Source organism: Lonchura striata, chromosome 1 (assembly GCF_046129695.1).
Source record: "Lonchura striata isolate bLonStr1 chromosome 1, bLonStr1.mat, whole genome shotgun sequence".
NCBI lineage: Eukaryota > Metazoa > Chordata > Aves > Passeriformes > Estrildidae > Lonchura > Lonchura striata.
The window spans coordinates 156,773,460-156,799,887 of record NC_134603.1 but is presented as its reverse complement, the minus strand read 5'-3'; the positions used below and the strand labels follow the sequence as shown (position 1 = coordinate 156,799,887).

At 71.7% G+C, this 26,428-nt stretch overlaps 1 protein-coding gene across 1 annotated transcript; it reads left to right on the top strand.

The window, feature by feature from the left end:
* The first annotated feature begins 996 nt into the window (after nt 1–996).
* On the top strand, nt 997–26,347 carry KCNH2 (potassium voltage-gated channel subfamily H member 2). Its single transcript, XM_077783378.1, has 15 exons — nt 997–1,108; nt 2,010–2,240; nt 5,713–5,877; nt 6,310–6,762; nt 7,476–7,690; nt 16,775–17,200; nt 18,046–18,424; nt 20,635–20,834; nt 21,857–22,109; nt 23,239–23,432; nt 23,863–23,991; nt 24,062–24,287; nt 24,898–25,075; nt 25,302–25,464; nt 26,192–26,347. The coding sequence occupies exons 1-15, from the start codon at nt 1,033–1,035 to the stop codon at nt 26,345–26,347; spliced, it is 3,444 nt and encodes a 1,147-aa protein (XP_077639504.1). The 5' UTR covers nt 997–1,032.
* The last annotated feature ends 81 nt before the right edge of the window (nt 26,348–26,428 follow it).

Sequence of the window (26,428 nt, the reverse complement as noted above, 5' to 3'; positions counted from 1 at the left end):
TCCCTGTGTCCCCGTGTCCCCGTGTCCCCGTGTCCCCGTGTCCCCGTGTCCCCTGTCCCACCTGCCCGGGTGTTCGTGTGGCCCCGCTGCCAGGCGGGGCTGGGCCCGGTGTCCCGGGCTGCGGGGCCGGTGCGGGGCGTCGCGGGGTTCCGGGCGGGGGGCGTGGCTCCGCGCCCGTGGGCGGGGCCGGGGCCCGCCGGGCGCCCCCGGGCGGGGCGGGGCGGGGGTCCCGGGCCCCCCGCGGCCATTGGCTGCGCCCGCGCTGGCCCCGCCCCGGCCCCGCTGTCAACACGCAGCGCCCGCCGCGCCCGCGGGGCCGGGCCGGGCCGGGCCGAGCGCGCCGACCCAACCGAGCCGAGCCGAGCCGAGCCGAGCCCAGCCCAGCCCAGCCCAGCCCAGCCCGCCCGAGCCCAGCCCGCCCGCGCCGGGCCGCGCCCGCCCGAGCCCGGCCCAACGGAGCCGAGCCCGGCCGAACCCAGTGCAGCCGAGCGCAGCCGAACCCAGCCCCGCCGAACCGCGCCGAGCCCAGCCGAGCCCGCCCGAGCTCAGCCGAACCGGGCCGGGCCGAGCCGACCCGGCCGAACCGAAACCGAGCCGAACCGAACCGAAGCGGGCCGAACCCCGCCGAACCGAACCGGCCGAGCGCAGCCGAGCCCGGCTCAGCCCGGCCGCTCCGAACGGAGCCGAACCGTTCCGACCCGTTCCGAGCGGCGCCGCGCGCGGGGCGGGTCCCGGTCCCCCCCGGCCGCTCCGTGACTAAATAAGGCCGATGGCGCGGCGCGCACCGGGCGGGTAGCGCGGGGGGGCTCGGCCCCGCCGCCCCCCTCCGCCTCCCCGCCCCGGACCCCCCCGGCCCCGCAGCGCCGCACCGGGGCGGGCGGGGTCCGGCCCCGGGCCGGGAGGGCCCCCCCGGTCCCCGGGGCCCCCCCGGCGGCGCCGTCCTTGGCTCAAGGGCAGCGGGACCCCCCGCGGCGCGGGGCCCCCCCGCCCCGGCCCCCCCGCCCCGCCGGCGCTGCCCATGGGCCCGGCACGATGCCGGTGCGGCGGGGGCACGTCGCCCCCCAGAACACCTTCCTGGACACCATCATCCGCAAGTTCGAGGGGCAGAGTGAGTGGGGGGACCGGGGGACCGGGGGGACCGGGCGGGACCTGGGGGCCCCGAGGGGGAGCTGCGCGGGGGGAGCGGCCGGGGAGGGGCCTGGGAGGCACCGGGAGCACCGGCGGGGAGGGCAGCGAGGGGACTGTGGCCCTGGGTGCGTCTGAGGTGACGGGGACAAACCCGGCAGGGAGGGACCCTGCTCACCCCGGCGTCTGGGAGTCCCCAGCTCGAGGTGGGCTTGGGGTGACGGGGACAGACCAGGCTGGCGGGGGATTCCTGCCCACCCTGTCCTCCAGCAGCCCCTGGCTCTGGGCTGCCAGAACTGGGGCGTCCCCACCGTCCCCGAGGTGTGGAGCCCCCAGCACCAGCTCAGGCTGCTGTGGGACTGGGGGTCCCCCTGGCCTGTGCCCCCCGGCACTGCCCAGCAGCTGGTGCAGGGGGCCCTGGCACAGCAGGGCTCTGGGACACTGAAAATCTGGGGGCTCCCAGTGCCTCTCTGGGGTCAGGCCAGGAGCACCCCCTGACTGCAGTCAGGGCAGTGATGGGGGGAACGCTGCCCGTGGGTCGGGCTGGGGGTGCCACCCTGCCGGGGACAGGCTGTGCTCGGGGCTCTGGCTGCTGCCCTCGGGGTGGGGCGGCGGCGGTCCCAGGGTGCCATGGCAGTGGTGTCCCTAAGGGGTCTCTGCACTTGTGGGGGTCCCCGTGATGAAGAGGGATCCCAGAGTTCCTTCTGCTGTGCGGCCCCTGGGTCCCTGTGGTTTTGGGGTCCCTGTGATGGACGGATCCCAACAGTTCTGGGGTCCTCACGGCGGTGATGCCACCAGCTTCGGGGGACCCTGGGGAGCGAGCCGGGGTGGAGAGGACCCCGCGGGGGCTGCTCCGGCCTGAGCCGCCCACCCCTCTCCCGCAGGCCGCAAGTTCATCATCGGGAACGCGCGTGTGGAGAACTGCGCCGTGATCTACTGCAACGAGGGGTTCTGCCGGCTCTGCGGGTACTCGCGGGCCGAGGTGATGCAGCAGCCCAGCACCTGCGACTTCCTGCACGGGCCCCGCACCCAGCGCCGCGCCGCCGCCCAGATCGCCCAGGCGCTGCTGGGCGCCGAGGAGCGCAAGGTGGAGATCTGCTTCTACCGCAAGGATGGTACGGAGCCGGCGGGGACGGGGGGACGGGGGGGACAGGGGGGATAGCGGGGGGATAGCAGGGACAGCAGGGACAGGGGGGACAGGGTGGACAGCGGGGATAGCAGGGACAGTGGGGACAGGGAGCACGGCAGGTGTGGGAGCACGAGGTGCAGATCTCTGCCCAAGGATGGTGCTGACCCCCCTGGGTACCCGGGCTGGGGACAGCAGGCACAGGGACAGAGCTGGGTGGCAGGAACTGTTGGCACAGGTGGGAACACAGGGGACACTGACACCCCCGGGGCTTCGCAGCTCTCTGGTACCGGGATGGCTCCCAGCAGGGTGCGAGCCTGGCCCTGGTGGCTCCAGACGGGCACCAGCGCCCTGCCAGTCCTCCAGGTGGGCCCGGGGTTGTGGGGTGCAGTGATCCCCCGCATGGGGGGATGCAGGGGCTGTGTCACCTGGAGCAAGGCCAGGGGAGGAGTGTGTCACCATCCCTGTAGGGCTGTGTGGCATAACCGGGCAGGTGGCATGCCGGGGGTCCCTGTGCCAGGCACTGGGAGCTGTGCCCCGCAGGGCCCAGGCCAGCCTGGCTCCCCGCATTGGTCGTGCTGCTGCTTCCCCTCACCGTGGCCCCGTGCCAGTGCCAGGTGTCCCGGCTGTCACCACAGCTGTCCCAGCTCTGGCACACGGCCCCGGTTCCGGTGCTGGAGTAAACAAAGCTGGTGCCAGCTGCCGGTGTGGCCACGGCACCGTGCAGAGCTGCCGTGGCCCCGGGAGCCCTGGGAGGAGTGCCTGGCCTGGCACCCCCGTCCTGCCATGCTGGCTGTGCCTGGCACGCCCAGCACCTCTCGGGCTGTGCAGTGCCGGGGCCGTGGGGCACAGGGGGACGTGGGTGTCTCCCTGGAGCCAGTGTTGAGCCCTCCTTAGGGTGGCACTGATCGGCCTGCCGGCTGGCACCACTGTGCCACAGGGGTGTGGGAAATGGGGCTCCTGCCTGGGGCCTTCCTTGGCTCCCCAGAGACTCGGCACCCCCAGCTGTACCCCCCGAGCAGCGTGGGGGTCTCACCCCTTACCAGCCCTCGCGTGCAGCCAGGGAGAGGTGGGAGAGGGGGTTCCCAGCAGTGATGGGGGGTCCCAGCCCTTGGGAGCTTCTGTGGGGCCCGTGAGGCCCATGGGGATGTGTGCTGAGGGCTCTGGGGGTGCTCTGGGAGCCCCCACCGGGACCAGGGCCGTCCGTGGGGACAGGGACAGTCCATGGGGACTGGGGCAGTCCGTGGGGACAGGGACAGTCCATGGGGACTGGGGCAGTCCGTGGGGACAGGGACAGTCCGTGGGGACAGGGGCCATCCATGGGGACAGGGACAGTCCGTGGGGACAGGGACAGTCCATGGGGACTGGGGCAGTCCGTGGGGACAGGGACAGTCCATGGGGACAGGGACAGTCCGTGGGGACAGGGACAGTCCGTGGGGACAGGGGCCATCCATGGGGACAGGGACAGTCCGTGGGGACAGGGACAGTCCATGGGGACTGGGGCAGTCCGTGGGGACAGGGACAGTCCATGGGGACAGGGACAGTCCGTGGGGACAGGGACAGTCCATGGGGACTGGGGCAGTCCGTGGGGACAGGGACAGTCCGTGGGGACAGGGACAGTCCATGGGTCCGGGGCTGTCCCTGGGGACCGGCTGTCCCTCGGGACGGGGGTGGGACCCTTGGCAGTGAGTTCCCCCTGGGTCTGGGCTATCCTGGGCCCCTGGGCTGGGGGCTGCAGCGATGCCAGCCCGGGGGTCTCCTCCCCGTACCGCCGTGCTGCCAGCCACCGTGTGAGGCTGCCGGGGGGCTCCACTCGCTGCCCTGGGACCCCCAGGCGCTGTGGGGCAGGGACCTCGCTGCCATCCCACGCGTGTCCTCGGCATCATGTTGTGGTGCCCGCTGCCCCCCTGCAGCCCCCCACCGCGAGCCCCTCGCGTGTCCCGGTGCCCGGTGCCGTGTCCCGGTGCCCGGTGCCGTGTCCCGGTGCCTGGAGCCGCGCTGGAGCCGCTGCGGAGCCGCCGCGGAGCCGCCGCTGCTGCAGCCATTTGTCTTTGCCACGTGTTGTTTATGGTGCCGGGGACGCGGGGAGGTCACGGCGCCCGTGGGGCTCCTGTGTCCCCACAGGGACGCCTCAGGGACCCCAGGCTGGATGGGGGGCACGGAGGGGGCACAGACAACCCCGTGTGGCCTTTGGGGTCCCCCTGCGCGTGGCCCCCGGTGTTGGGGCAGGGTGGGAGCGGCCCAGGGCCGGGTCGGGGCCTCACTGTGACACCTCGGGGTGTGGGGGTCCCCCCTGTGCCAGAGGGGTGTCCTCAGCCTGGCTGCAAGCCTGGGGGTGCAGGCGGCTCCTCGGTGCGGGGGTGCAGGTCCCAGGGCAGTGGGTGCGGTAGGGGGGTGCAGGGATGGGGGGGCCAGGGGGGTCCCTCCGCTTTGGGGGTCCTGGTGCCCCCGGCGGTCCCGGGATGCCGGGGTGCAGTGTGGGGGTGCGGGGGGATTTGGGGCACGGCTCTGGCGGTGAGAGGTGCCCTGAGGGTGAGGGGGGCAAGGGGCTCGGTCCCGTTGCAGCGCGGGGTGCTCCTCTGCCGCTGCGGTCCCCCCTCGCCCCCGCCCCGGGACCGGCCCCCTCGGGCAGCTGGACCCCAGCTCTGCCTCGGGGGCTCGGGATTGATTCCCGCGGGGCGGATGGAGCCAGCGGCGGCCGTGGGGCTGTGGCACCAATCCCTCGCGGCGGTGGCTCGGCGGGGACCCCACGGTCACCCGGGGCCGCCCTGTGCCCCCCTGCGCTGGCCCCCGGCCCGCGGCCCCGCGTGCGTCAGGGAATCCCCCCGCCGCGGGCACGGGAGCAGGGACAGTGCCAGCTGGCACGGCCGTGCCAGGCTGCCGGGCCCGGCGCCAGCCGGGGGGACGCCGCAGCGGGGACTCGGCGCTTGGCGTCACCCGCGTGTCCCCCTGGCACCGCCCAGCCGTGTCCCCCCAGGGTCCCCGTGGGGTGAGGGGTGCCGGGGGGAGCAGGATGCCCCCCCCCATCCCCCAGAGGTTGCCCCGGGCTGCCCTGAGCCCCCCATTGCCCCCCCAGCTGTGGCACCGGATTAACGCCACAGCTGTTAACGAGTTCTGAGCGGCTTAACCCTGCCCGGCACCCCCGGAGCCCCCCGTGCCCCCCCGGCGCCGCTGCCCACGCACAGACGTGCCACGACATTTGGGGGAGGAAAGGGGACACCCCCGCCCTAACGTGCCTCAGTTTCCCCCTGCAGTGCAGCCGCAGTGGACTCAGTGTTTTGGGGCATTGGGGGTGATCTCCGGAGGGGGTTCAGCAGGAATGGGGGAAAGCAGGGGGTGCTCCCCAGGAGGGGGTGCCCAGCAGGGACGGGGCACTGTGTCCCGGGATGTTTGGGGCCGGGCAGGGATGGCTCCCGGCTGGGGACGCCACCCCCCGTGTCACTGACCCCCTCTCCCCGCAGGCAGCTCCTTCCCGTGCCTGGTGGACGTGGTGCCAGTGAAGAACGAGGATGGCACCGTCATCATGTTCATCCTCAACTTCGAGGCCGTGAGGGAGCCTGAGCCCGGGGAGGCCCCGGCCCCCAGCACCAACCACTGGGTCACCCCGGCCCCCTGGGGCCCGGCAGGTACGGGGGGACAGGGACACCGGGCCACCCCCAGGAACGGGGGGACAGGGACACCGGGCCACCCCCAGGTTCGGGGGGACAGGGACACCGGGTCACCCCCAGGTACAGAGGGATAGGGACACCGGGTCACCCCCAGGTTCGGGGGGACAGGGACACCGGGCCACAGCCTCCTCCTGGGTTCCTGCAGGGGGAACGGGGTCGGTGCCACCGGGCTGGTGGCAGCCGGTGTCCCGCTGGCCCCTGTGCCAGGTGTTGCCGTGGGGCACATGGGGACAGCACCGTGGGGAGGGGGATCCGGCCCTGCCCCGGCCCCAGCGCTGGCTCCAGGGTGCCGCTGCTCCGTGCGGCTGAAGCGGCGCCGGGGCGCGGATCTGGAGCCGGGTCCCGGCCCTGACCCCCCGCCCGGCCTGACCCGGCCCGTCCCTCCCGCAGGACGCAGCCGGTCCCTGCGGCTGAGGCTGCTGGCGCTCACGGGCAGCCGCCAGTCGCTGCCCCCCGAGCCCCCGGAGCCGCCCGACGTGGTGGTCGTGGAGCCGGGGGTCGCGGACCCGCTGGCCGCCGAGCCGGCGCTGCCTGCCGGCGGCTCGGGCCCTGAGGACGCCTCGTCCCCGCTGGAGCCCGGCGCTGCGGAGCGGCCCGAGGACGAGGCGGCGCTGATGGGGGACCCCGAGCCGCCCTCGTCCCCGCGGGCCGAGCGCCTGGCGCTGGCCTTCGGCAGCCGCGGCCTGGCCCGGAGCCGCTCCCGGGAGCGCCGGTCCCGGGAGAGCCTCCGCAGCCTGCGCCGGGCGTCGTCCGTCGATGACATCGAGGCCATGAAGGGCGACGGGGACAGGCGCTGCCGCAGCCGCCACGCCAGCGCCGGCCTGCGCCGCGGCTCCGGCACCGGCACCGGCACCGGCTCCGGTACGGCCGCGCGGGCACCGCGACGGCTGGGGTCGGGGCTGGGGTCGGGGCTGGGGACGTGGGGCGGCCACAGGCACAGACCCGCTGAGCCCATCCCGCTGCCCCAGGGGCTGGGGACACCCCCGTCACCCCCCGTCACCCCCATCACCACCGGGACCCTCCCAGCCCATCCTGCAGCCCCCTGAGCCACGGGGGAGTCACCCGGGAATCGCCTGGGGAGCCGCCCCGCCGGCCCCAGAGCTCATTAAGCGTATTAAGATAAGGGACAATTAGTGTAATGGCATTAGAGGTAACTGAGAGCAGCTCTGCAGGTCCCGGGGCGGGGACACACGCCTGGGGGGCTGCCCCGCCCTGGGGCTCCTCATTCCCTTCACCTGCCATGGGCCCCACCTGGGAGCTGTGGGACCCCGGGGGCCGTGGGACCCCTGCCCCGGGAGCCGTGGGGCGCCATGGGGAGCCATGGGGCGCCGTGGGGAGCCGTGGGCCTGCCCCGGGAGCCGTGGGGAGCCGTGGGGAGCCGTGGGGAGCCATGGGGAGCCGTGGCCCTGCCCCGGGAGCCATGGGGCGCCGTGGGGAGCCGTGGCCCTGCCCCGGGAGCCGTGGGGCGCCGTGGGGAGCCGTGGCCCTGCCCCGGGGCCCGGGCCGTGCCCCGCGGTGGCGGTCCCCCCGCGGCGGTGACGCCGTGTCCCCCGCAGGCGCGGCGGCCGCCGTGCGCAGCGCGCTGCTCAACTCCACCTCGGACTCGGACCTGGCGCGGTTCCGGGCCATCGGCCGCATCCCCCAGATCACCCTCAACTTCATGGACCTGCAGCCGGGGGGGCTCCTGGCCCCCGCCCCGGCCCCCCGGCCCATCATTGCCCCCACCAAACTGCGCGACCGCACCCACAACGTCACCGAGAAGGTCACACAGGTGAGACCCGGCGGGGGGACGGGGGGACAGGTGACACTGGTCACACAGGTCACACGGGTGAGACCCAGGTGACACTGGTCACACAGGTGAGACCCGGCGGGGGGACGGGGGGACAGGTGACACTGGTCACACAGGTGAGATTTGGATTGGGTGACAGATTACACAGGTGACACTGGTCACACAGGTCACACAGGTGAGACCCGGCGGGGGGGCAGGGGGACAGGTGACACTGGTCACACAGGTGAGATTTGGATTGGGTGACAGATTACACAGGTGACACTGGTCACACAGGTGAGACCTGGACAGGGGGGACAGGTGGCACAGGTGACACAGGTCATGCAAGTGAGACCTAGACGTGGGGACAGGTGACACAGGTGACACTGGTCACACAGGTGAGACCTGGACAGGGGGGACAGGTGGCACAGGTGACACAGGTCATGCAAGTGAGACCTGGATGCGGGGACAGGTGACACAGGTGACACAGGTGAGACCTGGATGGGGGGACAGGTGACACAGGTCACACAGGTGACACAGGTGACACAGGTGAGACCTGGACGCGGGGACAGGTGGCATGGGTGAGCCCTGAGGGCTGTGGAGGCCCCCAGATTTGGGTGGGAGCTGACTGGGTGATGCTGGAGGTGACAGGGGGTGCCAGAGGTGGCCAAGTGGTGACAAAGGTACCGGGGAATGCCCTAGTGGCCAGGTGCTGCTGGAGGTGGCCAGGTGACGCCAGGTGCCCAGGAGGTGCCAGAGGTGGCACGTGGCGCAGAGGTGGCTGGGATGTACTGAGGTGTTGGGACAAGTTCAGTGATGATGTGGCCAGGCTGTGCCAAGGTGGCCAAGCAGTGACAAAGTGTCCGAGCAGTGACAAGATGTCCAGGCAGTGCTGGAGGTGGCCGAGTGGTGCCAAAGTGTCCGGGTGATGCCAGAAGCGTCCAGGTGGTGCCAAAGTGACCGGGCAGCGCCAAGGTGGCTCAGTGAGGGGTGCGGGGCTGCCTGGGGGTTGTGACCGTGGTGTTTTGGGGCGGTGGGTGCCCTGGCTGGGGGCAGTGGGTGCCATGGCTGGGGGCAGTTGGGTCCAGGACAATCCTGGAGGGCTCCAAGTGAGATGCAGGGAGCAGACACTGCCAGTGCTGCGGTGCCCCTCGCCCCGGTGCCGCGGTGCCCCTCTCCCCGGTGCCCCTCTCCCCGGTGCCCCTCGCCCCGGTGCCGTGCCTGCCGGGTGCCAGGCACTGGCGGGCGCCGCTAATCCGCGGCCCGTTGTGTAACCGCCATCTGCCGCGGGAGCAGGAGGCGCCGCTTAATTACACCCTGATTTCCCCCGCTAATGATCCGGGGGGGTCGCGGCTCCGGGCAGCCCCGGCGGCCGTGCGGGTGGGGGCACCGCTGTCTGTCCCTCCCCGCCGCTGTCTGTCTGTCCCTCCCCGCCGCTGTCTGTCTGTCCCTCCCCGCGTGTCCCCAGGCCTCCCGCGGGTCCCGGCCGGGGCTGTCCCCGGGGTCCCGGGCAGCTGGCGGGGGACGGAGCGGCCCCGGCGCATCTGCCCGGCCGCCTCGGCTCCCCCCGGCCCCGCAGCCGCCCGCACACGTGCGGGGCCCCGTGGGACCCCCGCTCCCACCCTTGGCTCCGCGCCCCGCTCGGGCTCCGGGCTGCCGGAGCAGCCGCGGGGCCCTCGGTGGGGCGGGGAGACCTTCTGTGGGGTGGAGGGACCCTCTGCGGGGTGGAGGGACCCTCTGTGGGGTGGAGGGACCCTCTGTGGGCTGGAGGGACCCTTTGCGAGCTGGAGGGACCTTTTGCGCGGTGGAGGGACCCTCTGTGGGGTGGAGGGACCCTCTGCGGGCTGGAGGGACCCTCTGTGGGGTGGCACCCCCGTCACTCCGCACCCCGAACCCCCGCTCCTCACGGAACCCCTTGATTGCCTCGGCCGTGATTAATTGTGCCGCCAGGGTGACGCTGCGCTGTCACTTCCCCCGCCATTGCCACGGGGACCGTGAGGGCACACGGGGACCGTGAGGGGACACGGGGGCCATGGGGGCACATGGGGACCATGACGGGACACGGGAACACGGCTGCGGTCACCGGGCCGGGCTCTGCCCCCCGCACGGCGAGGGATTCTCGGGGTGCCCCGGCTGTGCGGAACCGGGGACACGGCACAGGCGGTGCGGGAACTGGGCCGGGGGGCTGTCCCCGCTCGGGCACGGGTCGGTGGCGCTGGGGGACAGGGTGTCCCTGCAGCGGCACCGTGATTCACCCGCGGGGCCGCAGCCAAGCGCCCGTCAAGGTCACCGCGCGCTGGGTGACAGCGACGGGCCCGGCGTGGCTGGGGTGGCCGTGACGTCCCCACGGCTCATGGGACCCCCGGGAACTCCTGGTCTGTTCTGCAGGGATCCCTGGGTGCGGCAGGATGGGGCTGGGGGACCCCAGACCCACTCAGGGCGTGTGGGGACCCCGCGGTGCCACCAGCCAGGACGTGCCACCGAGGCGTCGCTGGCTCTTGGGGACACCAGGGACCCCCACTGCGGGACGAGTCCTGCCGACCCCGGCCCCGCCGGCACCGCCCGGGTGGGCGAGGGCGCTGCCCCACAGACCCCTCTCACTGGGGCTGGGGGTGCCCGGGGGGCCGGGCGGGCACAGCCGTGGGGCACTGCCAGGGCTGGGCAGCGGCCAGGGACACGGGGACACCGGGAGCCGTGAATCAGCCGGGGCTGCCAGGGCCAGCTCAGCGCCACCGTCACTGTCCGCGTCCCCGTCACCGTCCGTGTCCCCACCATCGCTGTCCTTGTCGCCACCACCGCCGTCCCCATTCCCGTCCCCATCCCGCCGTCACGGGGCTGTGCGAGTCACACTTCGGGGATCCCGCGCGGGGCCCGGGGGTGCCCGCTGGCAGCGGGGAGGGGGTGCCAGTGGGGCAGGCGGGGAAGGCACGGGCTCCGCGGACCCTCGTGCCCCACCGGTGTCCCCGCGGGGCCGTTCCCGGGCGCTCCCGGTCCCTCCTCCGGGGAGTGGCGACGGCTGGAGCCGGGGGGGCCCGGCGGGGGCGAGCGGCGGGGAGGGCTCGGGGGGTCCCGCCCCGCTCCATCTGCCGCGCAGGGCCGGGGGGGCGCGGGGACCCCCGAGCGCGGCCATGGCCCCGGCGCGGCGCGACAGCGGCGACCGCGGCGACCGCCCCGACGGGGAGCGGCGGGAGCGGGTCCGCCGGGCCGTGCGGGTGTCCAGCCTGGTGGCACAGGAGGTACGGCCGGGGGGCGCCGGGGGTCGCGGGGGTCCTTACCGGGAGGGGAAACGGGACCCACGCTTGGCACCGCCGCACGCGGGCTCGGGGTCCCGCGGGCGTGTCCCCCCCCGGAGCGGGCGGGCACCGGGGGTCGTTGGGGGCGGCTCTGGGGGCGCTGCGGAGGGTCCCCCCGCTGCGGGATCGGGGTCCCATTGTCCCATTGTCTTCACCGTGTGCGGGCACGGCGTCGCGGGGCTGTCCCCGTGCGGGATGCAGGGCATGGAGCGCTGGGGACCGCGGTGGGCGCTGCAGGCGGCTCTGAGGGGCCCCGGGGGGCTCGGAGGGTCCCCCCGCGGCAGAAACGGGGTCCCGCAGCACGGGGGCCCGGGGGTGTCCCCGTGCCGGGATGGGGGAGAGGGGGGCGGGCACCGGCGATCGTGGCCGGAGTGTTTGGATGGGTTTGGTGGTCCCGGCATTTTCGGGAGGGGGGGTTTCCCCAGCGGGCACAGGGACCCGCAATTTATCCTGCCCCGCGTGGGTGCGGGGTGCCGGGGGTGTCCCCCCGCCGGGATGGGGGACACGGAGCGGGGGTGGCACCGGGGGTGGCAGCGGGCGGCTCTGAGGGGCTGCGGGGGGCTGGGGGGCCCGGAGTGTCCCCGGCCGGGGGAGCGGCTCCTGTGGCTCATCCCGCCCTCAGCGGGTGTGGGGTACCGGGGGTCCCCCGCGCTTGAATGGGGGGCACTGCTGGTTGTGCTGGGCGACTCTGGGGTCCAGCGAGATCTGAGGCCCCCCAGTGCCTCCCGGGGGTTGGGGGGTGTAACCCCCTCGTGGGTCCCCACTGCCCACCTGGTGCCGTGGCCGGGCCCGGTGCTGTGTCCAGCTGTGCCATGGTGGCTTGGGGTAACTGCTCGTGGCCTCTGCTTTGTCCCAGCCGGTCCCCAGTGTGTCCCAGCCGGTCCCCAGTGTGTCCCAGCCGGTCCCCAGTGTGTCCCAGCTGGTTCTTGGAGCCGTTCCCTTGCCGGTGGCCCGTGCCTTTGGGGTGGCTGCGGGTCAGTGCCAGCGTCACCGGGTAGGGGTCGGAGCTGGGGCGGGCGCACCGCCCCCAGGGACGTCACCCCGTCCCACAGGGACGTCACCCTGTCACGGGGCTTGTCCCCCACCCTGCCACGGGTGCCACAGGCAGCGGGTGCCACTGTCGCTGCCCGCCCGGGCGGCCCTGGTCCCCTGCGCCCATGTCGGGGGGTCCCGAGGGTGCTGCGACGCCGCAGCTCAGCGCCGTGAGTACCCCCGATGCCACCCTGGGGGGCAGCAGTGCCGGGAGGGGAACGTGGGGGGACCCCAGCACCGGGATGTCCGTACTAGTGGGGTGTCTCCTGTGTCGGGGTGTCCCCGCGGTGGTCTGGGGTCCCCTGGCTGATAGCTGGTGCTACCCTGCTGGTGACCAGAGCGGGTGACAGCTGCAAGGTGACAGGGATGTCATGGGGGGTCAGTGTCCGTCTGGCTGGAGGTGTCCCCGGGGCTCCCAGCGCCTCAGGGTCAGTGACAAGGTGGGTGTCAGTGTTCAGGTTTGTGAGCTCTGGGGGGTCTTAGACCCTGGTGGGGCATTGGGTGGGTGCCAGGGCCTGGTTAGGGCCCGTGTGGGGTACCCAGGCAGGTATCAGGTACCCAGGAAGGTGTGGGGTACCTGCCAGTGCTGGTCTTGGGTGCCTGTGGGTGCTGGTCCCTACTGGGGCAGGATCTGGGGCTGTGTGCCCGTGGGGTCCCTGCTGGGGCAGGATTTGGTGCTGTGTGCCCGTGGGGTCCCTGCTGGGGCAGGATTTGGTGCTGTGTGGCTCTCTGGTCCCTGCTGGGGCAGGATTTGGTGCTGTGTGCCCGTGGGGTCCCTGCTGGGGCAGGATTTGGGGGTCTCTGCCGGGTGCTGGGGCGCCACTGCATCCGTGCTGAGCGGCCCGAGGGCCGGGCAGTGGCGGAGGCCGTGTCAGTGCCTGGGGGCCGTGTCCGGGCGCAGGGGGTCTGTCGGGGTCCCGGGGGTCAGTCGGGGTCCCGGGGGTCTGCCGGGGTCCCGGGGGGCTGTCGGGGTCCCGGGGGGCTGTCGGGGTCCCGGGGGGCTGTCGGGGTCCCGGGGGTCAGTCGGGTCCCGGGGGGCTGTCGGGGTCCCGGGGGTCAGTCGGGTCCCGGGGGTCAGTCGGGTCCCGGGGGTCAGTCAGGATCCCGGGGGTCAGTCGGGTCCCGGGGGTCAGTCGGGTCCCGGGGGTCTGTCGGGGTCCCGGGGGGCTGTCGGGGTCCCGGGGGTCAGTCGGGTCCTGGGGGCTGTTGGGGTCCCGGGGGTCAGTCGCGTCCCGGGGGGCTGTCGGGTCCTGGGGGCTGTCGGGGTCCCGGGGGTCAGTCGGGTCCCGGGGGGCTGTCGGACCCCCTCCCCCGTCCCGGCCCGGTATTTGGGGTGCGCCGTGGGCGCGGGTGTCTGGGTCGCGCAGGTGCGCTCCGGTGTCCCGGGGGGCGGTGTCGCCGCAGGTGTCGGGGACGCGTCAGCAGGGCGGGACGTGTCGCCGCGTGCTGCCGAACGTGTCACCGGCGCCGCCGCCATCTGTGCCGCCGTGACTGACGGGTGTCGCGGCGGGGGGCGGCACCGGGCCCCGGGGTCGGGATGTCGCCGCATCTCGGCCCCGTCCTGGCAAACGCGACAGGGGTGGGGGTCCCACCCGTGCGGGGGGGAGGGGGGTCCCCAGCCCCTCTTCGCGGCACCCCCGAGCCCCCGGCACGGGGGGTCTGGGGACTGTCCCCATGGCGGGGGGACACGCTGGGCCGGGGGCTGCCCCGCCACTCGGGGGGCTGGAGCTCAGGGGGGCTCTGCGTGTCCCCCCGTGCGTGCGGGGGGCTGGCACAGGGACGGGGTGCCAGGACAGTCCCTCGCCCCTCGCTGGGACCCCGGGAACCGGCATGGGCTGCACTGGGGCGGCTGACCAGCTGCTGGGGGGTGGGGGTCAGTTTTGGGGGGACTTGACAGATGTATCCGTGGGGCTGATGCGTGGGGGTGTATTTTGGGGGGCTGTGACTAAGTGGGCGTCCCGATCACTCTCCCGTGCCTTCCATCCCTGCGCAGGTTCCTGCAGAGGGGGGTCCCCAATTAGGGGTCACGGGATGGGGGCGAGTTCAGGTGGGCTGCGGGCCACCCCCAGCCCATGGGGGCGACACGGTTTGGGGGGCCCGTAGCAGGGGGTCCCCCCTGCCCCCGGGGCCTTCCTCGGGTCCCCCGCCCCCCCCGCCGCGGGCCGGGATTTGTCCCACTTTGCCGTGGCAGCGCGATAAATTTAGCGGCGGGAGCGGCGGGTGGCTGGGGCCGCCCCCCGACCCCTCCCCCGCTGCCCCCGGGACCCCCGTCCCACCCCCAGGGAACGCGCCGGGGCCACGGGGGGTGTGGGGGTGCAGCCCCCCGGGAAGGGGGTGGGGACGGGGACCCCCGGCACGCGGGCCGGTGTGGCCTCGTCCCTCCGTCACACGGTGCGTGGGGACTCGGGTGGCGCCGGGAATCCCCCGCGTGGGGGTGGCGGCTGTGACGCAGGAGCTGCCGTGTGTCCCGGCGCTGTCATCGCGTGTCACCGTGTGTCCCGGCGCTGTCACCGTGTGTCCCGGCGCTGTCACCCTGTGTCCCGGTGCCATGGCTCCGTGCCCCCGGGGCTGTGTGCCTCTGCCACTGTGTGTCGCCGCGTGTCCCTGGCACTGCGTGCCCGTGTCACCGTGTCCCGCTGCCATCCCCCGGTGCCTCAGCGGTGTCGCCGTGTGTTCCCGCACCGCGTGTCCCATCGCCCCGTGCCGGTTCCCGCGGCTGTGTCCCGGGGGCCGTGGCACGTTTTGGGGACCCGCACCCGGGGGCACCGCCCGGGTGGGGACGGCCCCGGCGTGTCCCTGTCGCAGTGTGGGCCCTGAGCCGCTGCTCAGTGCTTGGGCAGCGCTGTCCCCCCACACCTGGCCAGGTGTGGGTGCCCTGGGGGTGCCCTGGGGGTGCCCGGGGCAGCGGGGGGGTGACACGTCCCACCCGTGCCGTGTCGCTGTGGGCACCCAGCGCCGCGGCAGTGCCGGTTCCCCGGTGTGTGCCGGGGGCCGGGGGTCTGCCCTGGCCAGTGCCGGTTCCCCGGTGTGTGCCGGTGCCGGGGGCCGGGGGGGCTGCCCTGGCCGCGGCAGCGGAGCAGCCTGGGAAACATTTCCGCCCCAATAATTCCCGTCGGCTCCGGCGGAGCGCGGCTGGCGCGCACCGCGCCGGGGCTCCCCGCTGCCTCCGCCGGTCTCCGCCGCAGCCGGGGGTCCCGGGCACACAATGGGCACGGCGCCGGGCTGGGGGTGTCCCTGGCACCCCCGGGCCGGCGGGGGCTGAGCCCCGCTGCCGCCCCGAGGATGCTGCCCGCGCTCCTGCAGCTGCTGCAGGAGCTCCCGGGCGCCTCCCCGGCGCCCCCCCGGCCCGGGCCGCCCCCCGGGCCCTGCCCCATGCCCGGGGTCCCCCTCTGCAGCGCCTGCCTGGGGCTCCGCCGCGATGGCACCGGGCACGGACAGGAGGAGAAGGTACCGGTACCGCCCCTTCCGCGCCCCCCGGGACCGGCAAGGGGGCGGGGGGGCCGCAGGGGGGGCTCCGAGCCCACCCGAGACCTGGCGGTGGCCGTGGGAGCCTCGGGCCGTGCCCTCGGGACTCGCTCGGGAGGGTTCGGGGGCTGACAGAAAGCTCTGGCTCTGCGTGGTGGGGGCAGCCCGGCCCCCAGGGGTGCCTCGGGGCTGGGGGCCGATGGGGCGGGGGGCCAGAAGGGAGCGCTGACCCCTGTGGACACAGTTTGGGGGGGCCGCGGGCCACCTCCTGTTCCCTCTCACCCTTGCCGTGGGGCTGTGCATGGTGATGGACCCTGTAGACCACCCCCAGGCATCCCCAAGATTGACCGAGACCCCACGGAGACCCCTGGGGTTGTGCCCCCAGGACGTGCAGGTGTTCTGCACGGGGACTGGCACGTGGGGAGGGGTCTGTGTGCCCCCTGGTGGGGGTGGGCACGGCGGGGGGCACAGGGCAGCACCGTGTCTGTGGCTGTTCGGGGTGGGGGCTGCCCTGGTGGTGTTTGTGGGGCAGGAGGGGGCTGGGGGGCAGCTCTGCGGTGTGGGGGGGCCTTTCCCCCCGTGCCCCGCAGCCCTGGTCACACGTGGTGGGGTCCCTGCACCCCCTCATCGCCTGCGCTGGGCCCCTGTGCACCCCCAGGGTCTCAGAGCCGTCGGTTTTTGGATGGATGTCTAGAACCATGAGGTGCAGTGTGGACCCAGAGCCCCTGGCCAGGTCCCCACCCCTCCCCAGGCTGGGGTCTGCGTCCTGCAGCAGCACCGCCCCCCTGCAGCCCCCCCATGCCCTTCCTTGCCCTTTTTGGGGTCCCACCGCACTCCAGAGGGTCCCAGAGCTGCTGAAGCTGTAAGGGACCCCCAGAACCACCGGGTCCAGCCCTGACCCAGCCGCTGACCCACGGCCCCAGGCCCCACACTGCTCAGGGTCGGAGGGGCTCAGTGCTGGGGCTGTTGTGTCACTACAGGACACGAGAAAGTACCACACGAACTGCTGTTGTTGTAAAGGCAGCAAAAGGAAGTTTATTTTCTGACTCTGGTATTTATAGTTTTCTAAAGGCGACAGTGGATGAGGGTGCAAGTGTTATTTCTCTAATGAACACTGGACAAACTACCGGTCTATGAAATTTCTCTACCTCTATGAAGGAATGTAAAAACAATAAGTTATTTTCAGAAAGAGCGTGAGAAGGTTTGTTACGAGTGTAAAGTCAGCAGGCTTTAGGAAATGTTCAAAAGTCGGGGCGGCAGTGCTGGGGTCGGGACTGAGCCCGTGTGTGCCCCGGCCCAGGTGCTGTCCCTGGGGGCCGACGTGCTCCCCGAGTACAAGCTGCAGGCGCCGCGCATCCACCGCTGGACCATCCTGCACTACAGCCCCTTCAAGGCCGTGTGGGACTGGCTCATCCTGCTGCTGGTCATCTACACGGCCATCTTCACGCCCTACTCGGCCGCCTTCCTGCTCAGCGACTCCGAGGAGGCGCAGCGGCACCAGTGCGGCTACTCCTGCAGCCCCCTCAACGTGGTGGACCTCATCGTGGACATCATGTTCATCATCGACATCCTCATCAACTTCCGCACCACCTACGTCAACTCCAACGAGGAGGTGGTGAGCCACCCCGCCAAGATCGCCATCCACTACTTCAAGGGCTGGTTCCTCATCGACATGGTGGCCGCCATCCCCTTCGACCTGCTCATCTTCGGCTCCGGCTCCGAGGAGGTGACGCGGGGACACGGGCTGCGGGGCACGGCTGCACTGCTGGGCAGCGCTGCTCCACGCTGGGGGTGTCTGGGGGTCCCACCTGTGTGTTCTGCGCTGGGGGTGTCTGGGGGTCCCACCTGTGTGTTCTGTGTTGGGGGCGTGTCTGGGGGTCCCACCTGTGTGTTCTGCGCTGGGGGTCCCACCTGTGTGTTCTGTGCTGGGGCCGTGTCTGGGGGTCCCAGCTGTGCCCCCAGTGCTGGGGGCGTCTGAGGGTCCCACTTGTGTGTTCTGTGCTGGGGGTTGTGTCTGGGGGTCCCACCTGTGCCCCCAGTGCTGGGCTGGGTGTTGGGGGGTGGGTGCTGTTCCTGGGTGCTGGGTCCTGCCGTGGGGAGTGCCTGGGGGTCCCGCATGCACCACCAGGCCAGGACACCACCAGGGCCCCTGGTGACCCCCCTGAAGCTCCTTCCCGGACCACCTTTGCTCAGGGTGGGACAGCAGGGGCTGATGCAGGGAGAGGGGCAGGGGCTCTTGGCACCCTCTGCCCCTCCAGGGATCTGTGGGACCTCTCTGGCTCTGCTGTCCTGGCGACCTCCCTTTCCTCCCTGCCCACACACCTTCACCCCGGGGGGCACTGGGGCAGGAGGAGACCCCCAGAATGGCGGCGCTGGCTTGGGGCAGGGACCCCCCACCCTTTTGGGTTCCGAGGGCGTCTCTTCACTGTTGCTCCCCCCCTTTTTCCCGTCCCCCAGATAAGGACGCTGCTGGGGCTGCTGGTGTGGGGAGAGAGCGCGGAACGCCCCTCGCCCTTCTGGGGGTCCCCGGGGCCTCCCCAGCCCGGTAACCCTTTCCCTGCCGCTCCGCAGACCACGACGCTGATCGGGCTGCTGAAGACGGCGCGGCTGCTGCGCCTGGTGCGCGTGGCGCGGAAGCTGGACCGCTACTCGGAGTACGGAGCAGCCGTGCTCTTCCTGCTCATGTGCACCTTCGCCCTCATCGCCCACTGGCTGGCCTGCATCTGGTACGCCATCGGCAACGTGGAGGGGCAGCGCACGGGCTGGCTGCACGCGCTGGGACAGCAGATCGGCAAGCCCCTCAACGGCAGCTTCGGGCCCTCCATCAAGGACAAGTACGTCACCGCGCTCTACTTCACCTTCAGCAGCCTCACCAGCGTCGGCTTCGGCAACGTGTCCCCCAACACCAACTCCGAGAAGATCTTCTCCATCTGCGTCATGCTGATCGGCTGTGAGTGCCCGGGCAGGGGGCAGCGGGGCGGTGAGGAGCTGGGTGAGGTGTGACCACACCGGGTGTGTGAGCTGTGACCACACCGGGTGTGTGTGTGAGCTGTGCCTGACTCCGTGTGTGTGTGTGAGCATCTGTGTGTGCAGCCGCGTGTGTGAGTGCCCTGGGCAGAGGGGCAGCAGGGCGGTGAGGAGCTGGGTGAGCTGTGTCTGCACACCAGGGTGTGTGAGTATCCTCACCCCTGTGTGCACACCTGTGTGTGTGTATCCTCAGCCCTGTGTGTGTGCACGCCTGTGTGTGTACCACACCCGGGGGGCTGCAGGGGCACCCCAGGCTTCGTTTCAGGGCCAGCCCCGGTTGGCACCTTCCCCGCTGCTCTGGGGATCGGGGCCCTCGCGGCCCCAGCTCGGGTGGCACGGCTGGCTGGGCTGTGGCTCTGTGGGGGACAGGAGGCTCTGCAGGGATCCACGAGCTGGGGACAGTGTGGGTCACACCAGCCCCTGGGTCACCCCAGCCCCTGGGTCACCCCAGCCCCACGAAACCCCCAGGCCAGGCACAGGGGCTGGACATGAGCCCAGGGGTGCCCGGGTGGGCAAGAGGCCGATGGCCCCTGGTGGTGCCAGCCCCAGTGTGGGCACGGCGCAGGGCAGGGATTGTCCCCTGTGCTGGCCCTGCTGAGGGACCCCCTGGAATCCTGGGGGCAGCTCTGAGCCCCTCCGAGCAGGGGAGCCCTGGAGGGGCTGGAGTGTCCAGGGAATGGAGCTGGGAAGGGGCTGGGGGAGCTGGGAAGGGGCTCAGCCTGGAGAAAAGGGGATCAGGGGGGACCCTGTGGCTCTGCACAGCTCCTGGCAGGAGGGGACAGCCAGGGGAACAAGGACAGGAGAAGAGGGAACGGCCTCAGGCTGGGCCAGGGCAGATTTTGGGAATGTTCCTCCTGGAAAAGGCTCTCCAGCCCTGGCATGGCTGTCCGGGGCAGGGTTGGAGTCCCCATCCCTGCAGGGATTTAAAATCCCTGTGGATGTGGCACTTGGGGACATGGGACAGTGGTGGCCTTGGCAGTGCTGGGGATCAGGTGGGCTTAGGTGTCTGAGAACTCCCTTGAGCACTCTTGGCACCACGGTGACAATGACACCCCTCCTCGACAATGGGGACCTCCATGACAACGGGGACCCTCACAACGATGGGGTCCAGTGACAGTGGGAACAGTGCGGGGATGGGGACCACTGTGACAGTGGGCACTCCCGTGAGGATGGGGACACTCCCGTGAGGATGGGGACACTCCCATGATGGTGGGGACACTCCCGTGAGGATGGGGGCACTCCCATGATGGTGGGGACACTCCCGTGAGGATGGGGACACTCCCGTGAGGATGGGGGCACTCCTGTGAGGATGGGGACACTCCTGTGAGGATGGGGGCACTCCCATGAGGATGGGGACACTCCCGTGAGGATGGGGACACTCCCGTGAGGATGGAGGCACTCCCGTGAGGATGGGGACACTCCCATGATGGTGGGGACACTCCCGTGAGGATGGGGGCACTCCCATGATGGTGGGGACACTCCCGTGAGGATGGGGACACTCCCGTGAGGATGGGGGCACTCCTGTGAGGATGGGGACACTCCTGTGAGGATGGGGACACTCCTGATGATGGAGGCACTCCCGTGAGGATGGGGACACTCCTGTGAGGATGGGGACACTCCCGTGAGGATGGGGACACTCCTGCTGATGGAGGCACTCCTGTGAGGATGGGGACACTCCTGTGAGGATGAGGACACTCCTGATGATGGAGGCACTCCCATGAGGATGGGGACACTCCTGTGAGGATGGGGACACTCCTGATGATGGAGGCACTCTCATGAGGATTGCACCCCTGTGGCAAAGGGCATTCTGTGGTGATGGACACCCCCTGTGAGGATGGGGACCCCCAGTGACAGTGGAGACCCCATGAAATGGGGACCCTCCACGATGATGGGTACCCCACACGGCAGCCCTGGCAGCAGTGGGGGTTTTGGGGAGCTTTGTGGGGGTTTGGGGGTGCAGAGCCCCCCGACGCGTCCCCCCGGCTCCGATGTACGGCAGCACCTTCGGGAGCACCTCGGCCCCACGCGGTGCTCGTGCCCGGGGACACGGGGACCCTGCCCCCCGGCCGGGGGTGGCAGCGGAGGTTTGGGGGGCTCGGGGGCGCAGAGCCGGCCTGACCCCGCTGCCCCCAGCGCTGATGTACGCCAGCATCTTCGGGAACGTGTCGGCCATCATCCAGCGGCTGTACTCGGGCACGGCGCGCTACCACACGCAGATGCTGCGGGTGCGCGAGTTCATCCGCTTCCACCAGATCCCCAACCCGCTGCGCCAGCGCCTCGAGGAGTACTTCCAGCACGCCTGGTCCTACACCAACGGCATCGACATGAACGCGGTGAGGCCCGAGGGACCCCAAAGCACCCCAAAACCGACCCAAAACCACCCCAAACCTCCATGGAACCCCTAAACCCCATGCAGCCCTCAGCCCCTCTTCCAGCATGCCTGGTCCTACACCAATGGCACTGACATGAATGTAATGAGACCCCGAGGAACCCCAAAGCACCCCAAAACCACCCCAAAACCACCCCAAACTTCCATGGAACCCCTAAACCCCATGCAGCCCTCAGCCCCTCTCCCAGCACGCCTGGTCCTACACCAACGGCATCGACATGAACGCGGTGAGGCCCGAGGGACCCTAAAGCACCCCAAAACCACCCCAAACCTCCATGGAACCCCTAAACCCCGCCTGGCCCTCAGCCCCTCTCCCAGCATGCCTGGTCCTACACCAACAGCATCGACATGAACCAAGGAACCCCAAACCACTCCAAAAGCACCCCAAACTTCCATGGAACCCCTAAACCCCGCCTGGCCCTCAGCCCCTCTCCCAGCACACCTGGTCCTACACCAATGGCACTGACACGAATGTAATGAGACCCCGAGGAACCCCAAAGCACCCCAAAACCACCCCAAAACCACCCCAAACTTCCATGGAACCCCTAAACCCCACCTGGCCCTCAGCCCCTCTCCCAGCACACCTGGTCCTACACCAACGGCATCGACATGAACCAAAGAACCCCAAACCACTCCAAAACCACCCCAAAACCACCCCAAACCTCCATGGAACCCCTAAACCCCGCCTGGCCCTCAGCCCCTCTCCCAGCACGCCTGGTCCTACACCAACGGCACTGACATGAACGTGATGAGACCCTGAGGAACCCCAAAGCACCCCAGACCTCCAGGGGGCCCCTGAACCCCCTGGCCCTCAGCCCCCCTCCCCAGGGAGCGCTTCCAGCACGCCCAGCCCTGCCCCAGCGGCATCGACGTGAGCGCGGCGAGACCCTGCAGGACCCCTAAAGCTGCCACAGGCCGGGGCCCCCCAAAGCGCTGTGCCCCGCTGTGACCCCCGGTCCCCCCCAGGTGCTGAAGGGGTTCCCCGAGTGCCTGCAGGCCGACATCTGCCTGCACCTGAACCGCAGCCTGCTGCAGAACTGCGCCCCGTTCCGGGGGGCCACCAAGGGCTGCCTGCGGGCGCTGGCCATGAAGTTCAAGACCACCCACGCGCCCCCCGGGGACACGCTGGTGCACGCCGGGGACGTGCTGACCGCGCTCTACTTCATCTCCCGCGGCTCCATCGAGATCCTGCGCGGCGACGTTGTGGTCGCCATCCTGGGTGAGCCCCGGGGGCGGCCCGGGGGTCCCGCGGTGCCCCACGGGGCGGCCGCTGCCCCCGGGGCTCCGGTGCTGCCACCCGGTCCTGGTGCCCCCAGGGTGACACCCCATCTCCCGGAGACCCCCGGTGCTCCTCCGGTGGCACCCCACCTGCCTCCCGAGGGATCCCCCCGTCCCGGGACCCCCGGTGCTGGGAGAAAGCCCAAACTGACCCCCGGGGGCCCCCGGTCCTGTGCACAGCCTGAGTGTCCCCCTGGCGACACCGTGGCTCCCGGGCACGCCGAGTGACTCCTGCACCTCCCGGAGCCCCCCGGCTTTGGGGTCACCCTGAGTGCCCCGGGGCTCCCCCAGCTTTGGGGTCACCCTGAGTGCCCCGGGGTTCCCCCAGCTTTGGGGTCACCCTGAGCGCCCCGGGGCTCCCCCGGCTTTGGGGTCACCCTGAATACCCCGGGGCTCCCTCAGCTTTGGGGTCACCCTGAGTACCCCGGGGCTCCCCCGGCTTTGGGGTCACCCTGAGTACCCCGGGGCTCCCCTCAGCTTTGGGGTCACCCTGAGTACCCCGGGGTTCCCCTCAGCTTTGGGGTCACCCTGAGTGCCCGGGGGCTCCCCCGGCTTTGGGGTCACCCTGAGTACCCCGGGGCTCCCTCAGCTTTGGGGTCACCCTGAATACCCCGGGGTTCCCCCAGCTTTGGGGTCACCCTGAGTACCCCGGGGTTCCCCCAGCTTTGGGGTCACCCTGAGTACCCCGGGGCTCCCCTCAGCTTTGGGGTCACCCTGAGTACCCCGGGGCTCCCCCGGCTTTGGGGTCACCCTGAGCGCCCCGGGGGTTCCCCCGGCTTTGGGGTCACCCTGAGTGCCCCGGGGTTCCCCCAGCTTTGGGGTCACCCTGAATACCCCGGGGCTCCCCCAGCTTTGGGGTCACCCTGAGTGCCCCGGGGTTCCCCCAGCTTTGGGGTCACCCTGAGTGCCCCGGGGTTCCCCTCAGCCCTGTCCCAGCCCTGAGGTGACCCCTCCCTCCCTCCCTCCCTCCCTCCCGGGTGTCCCCCCGGCCCCCCCGGGCCAGGAGGGCACCTCTGGGCGCCGCCGGGCCCCGCGGAGCCCCGCAGCGCCGTGACCCCCGCACCCCGCAGGTAAGAACGACACCTTCGGGGAGCCGCTGCACCTGCACGCCCGGCCCGGGAAGTCGCGGGCGGACGTCCGGGCGCTCACCTACTGCGACCTGCACAAGATCCTGCGAGAGGACCTGCTCGAGGTGCTGGACATGTACCCCGAGTTCTCCGACCGCTTCTGGGGCACCCTCGAGATCACCTTCAACCTGCGCGACGTGAGGGGGGGCCCGGGGGAGGGTGGGCTTCCAAAATGGGAGGTCCTGAGCGAGCCGGGAGGTCCAAGTGACCCGGGGAGCCCTGGAAAATTGGTGCTCCTGGGCAAATAAGGGGGTTCAGGGCGAGCTGAGGGGGGTCCTGGGCACTTTGGAGGGTCCTGAGCAAAGTGGGAGGCGTGGGGAAGCCGGGGCCGTTTGGAGCAGGCTGCTGAGGGGTTTCCAGCAGTCTTGAGGGACTCTGGGCAAGGCAGGAGAGCCCCGAGGAAGGCTGGGGGGTCCTGGGCAGGTTGGGGGGTCCTGAGCAAGGGAGGGGGCGCTGAGCAAGGGAGGGGGCGCTGAGCGAGCTGTGAGGGGCTGGGAGCTCTGGGGGGGTCCTGAAGGAGCGGGAGGGGTCCGGCAGCCCCCGACCGTGCCCCCCGTGTGCCCGCAGACCAACATGATCCCCGGCTCCCCGGGCAGCGACGAGCTGGACGGAGGCTTCTCCCGGCTGCGGCGCCGCAAGCTGTCCTTCCGCCGGCGCCCCGAGAAAGGTGGGGCTCGGGGGGCCGGGACCCCCGGGGTGACCCCGCTCCCGGTGGCCCGGCCCTGAGCCCGCCGTGTCCCCTGCAGAAGCCCCCAGCCCCGAGGAGTCCCGGGCGCTGCGGGGCGACGGCGGGGGGGGCCAAGCCCCCGGAGCCCCCCGAGGCCCGGCCGAGTGGGACCCCCCCAGCCCGTCCAGCTGCGGCTCCAGCGACGAGGAGGAGCCCCCCGCGCCCCCGCCGGGGGCCACGGCGCTGTCCCCGTTCCGCAGCGCCGCCCCGGCTCCCCCCGAGCCTGAGGAGCGAGAGGGCAGCGACATGTGCAACCCCCTCTCAGGTGGGTGGGGGGCTCGAGTGGGGGGCGGCCCCTTCCTCCCTCCTCACTCGGGGCTCAGAGGACGCCCCAAAACCTGGCACTGCTGTCCCCAGCCCCGCCCCAGCCGCCAGCCCCCGTCCAGTGCCCGCCACTGCCCCCCTGTGCCCCCCTAGGTGGGCCTGGGGAGTCCCCCCTTCCTTCCCTCCCCGCTCAGGGTCCTGCAGCCTCCCCAAAAACTGCAGCGCACGCTGTCTCCCCAGCCCCCGACCCCCCTCTCCCACTGCCCCTGCACCCCTGGAGCCCTCCAGGTGAAACTTGGGCTGGGCTGGGGGTTCCCCACTCCTGCTCTCCTCACTCGGCGTTCCAGAGCTCTCCCCAAACCCTGAACCCCCCATTCTCAGCCCTCCCCCTCAACTGCCCCTGCACCCCCTCAGGTGGGGATAGGGGTCTCTGTTGGGCAGGGAGGGTCCCAATCTTCCCCTCCCTGTTTAAGGCTGCGGAGCCCCCCAAAAGTCCCAGCCCCCCAAAAGTCCCAGCCCCCCCCCACCCCTCCCCCAGTCCCCTGGATCCCCCAAATCTCCCCCCGCATTTCACAACCCCCCAAAACCCATTCACTCCCCTCTTTTTCCAGGCGCCTTCTCGGGGGTCTCCAACATCTTCAGTTTTTGGGGTGACACCCGGGGCCGCCAGTACCAGGAGCTCCCCCGTTGTTCCCACGGGCCCCCCCCAAATCCCCCTCCGACCCTGACCCGCCGCCAGCGCTCCGACCTGGAATCCCGCTTGGATCTGCTCCAAAAACAGCTCAACAGGTAAATCTGGGGGGCTCAGGCGGGACCCGAGGGGGGCTTAGGCCAGTGGGACCCCATGGGAGCCCCCCATTTCCAAAGGGGGCTGCAGAACCCTGAGCAGGAGAAGAAGGGAGACCCCCAGCCCAAGCGGAGCCCCCCGAGCCACCTGGGAGCTGGGTGGGGCAGGGATGGGGGTGCCGGGGCGCGGGCTGGGGGTCCCAGGGCTGATCCCGCGCGGCTGTGGCAGGCTGGAGTCGCGGCTGAGCGCGGACATCTCCTCCATCGTGCACCTGCTGCAGCGCCAGGGCCCGGTGCCGCCCGCCTACAGCGCCGTGACCTCCCCGCACCGGCCCCCGCCGGGGCCGCTGCCCCCCGCCCTGCCCGGCACCCCCATCCGCCCGCTCGCCCAGGTGAGGGGCCCGGGCCACACGGGCGTTTGGGGTGTTCCTCGGCCGGACTCGTGCGCTGGGGTCACCCCGAGCCCCCCGGGATGGGGCTGTGCCTGGTCTGGGGGGCATCCCTTTGTCTCGCTGTCCATCGTGGGCTGGGGTCACCCCGAGCCCCCCGGAATGGGGCTGTGCCTGGTCTGGGGGGCATCCATCGTGCTTGCTGTCCATCATGGGCTGGGGTCACCCCGGGATGGGGCTGTGCCTGGTCTGGGGGGGCATCCCTTTGTCTCGCTGTCCATCGTGGGCTGGGGTCACCCCGAGCCCCCCGGAATGGGGCTGTGCCTGGTCTGGGGGGGCATCCCTTTGTCTGGCTGTCCATCGTGGGCTGGGGTCACCCCGAGCCCCCCGGGATGGGGCTGTGCCTGGTTTGGGGGGCATCCCTTTGTCTCGCTGTCCATTGTGGGCTGGGGTCACCCCTGAGCCCCCCGGAATAGGGGGTGTGCCTGGTTTGGGGGGCATCCTTTCATCTCGCTGTCCATCGTGGGCTGGGGTCACCCCGGGATGGGGGTGTGCCTGGTTTGGGGGGCATCCCTTTGTCGCACTGTCCATCATGGGTTGGGGTCACCCCGATCCCCCGGGATGGGGGCACTGCCCTCCCGCCCCTCAGTGCACGGAGTCACCCTGGGGTGCCGGCGGCGGGGGGTGCCCCGAGCCCCGGAGCCCCCCACACCGAGCCCCCGTTCCGCAGGTGGTGCCGCGCCCCCCGGACCCCCCGGACGTGGTGCTGCTGCTGGAGCCGCCCCCGCCGCGGCGCCGCTCCCTGCCCGGGGCGCTGCCCTCGCCCGCGGGGACCCCCCCGGGGACCCCCCCGCTCCAGAGACACTGCTCCGACCCCGGCAGCTAATGGGAGCGCCGGGGCGCGGCGGGACCCCCGGAGCCACGGGACCCCCGACCCCGGAAAGCGGGACCCCCGGAGCCCAGGACG

Bases quoted from the DNA above. Each gene is read 5' to 3' on its own strand.
- KCNH2 (XM_077783378.1), top strand. From the start codon at position 1,033: ATGCCGGTGCGGCGGGGGCACGTCGCCCCCCAGAACACCTTCCTGGAC. The intron at 17,201-18,045 runs GTGACGCGGGGA...GCCGCTCCGCAG, and splicing joins TCGGCTCCGGCTCCGAGGAG to ACCACGACGCTGATCGGGCT. The intron at 25,465-26,191 runs GTGAGGGGCCCG...CCCGTTCCGCAG, and splicing joins CCATCCGCCCGCTCGCCCAG to GTGGTGCCGCGCCCCCCGGA.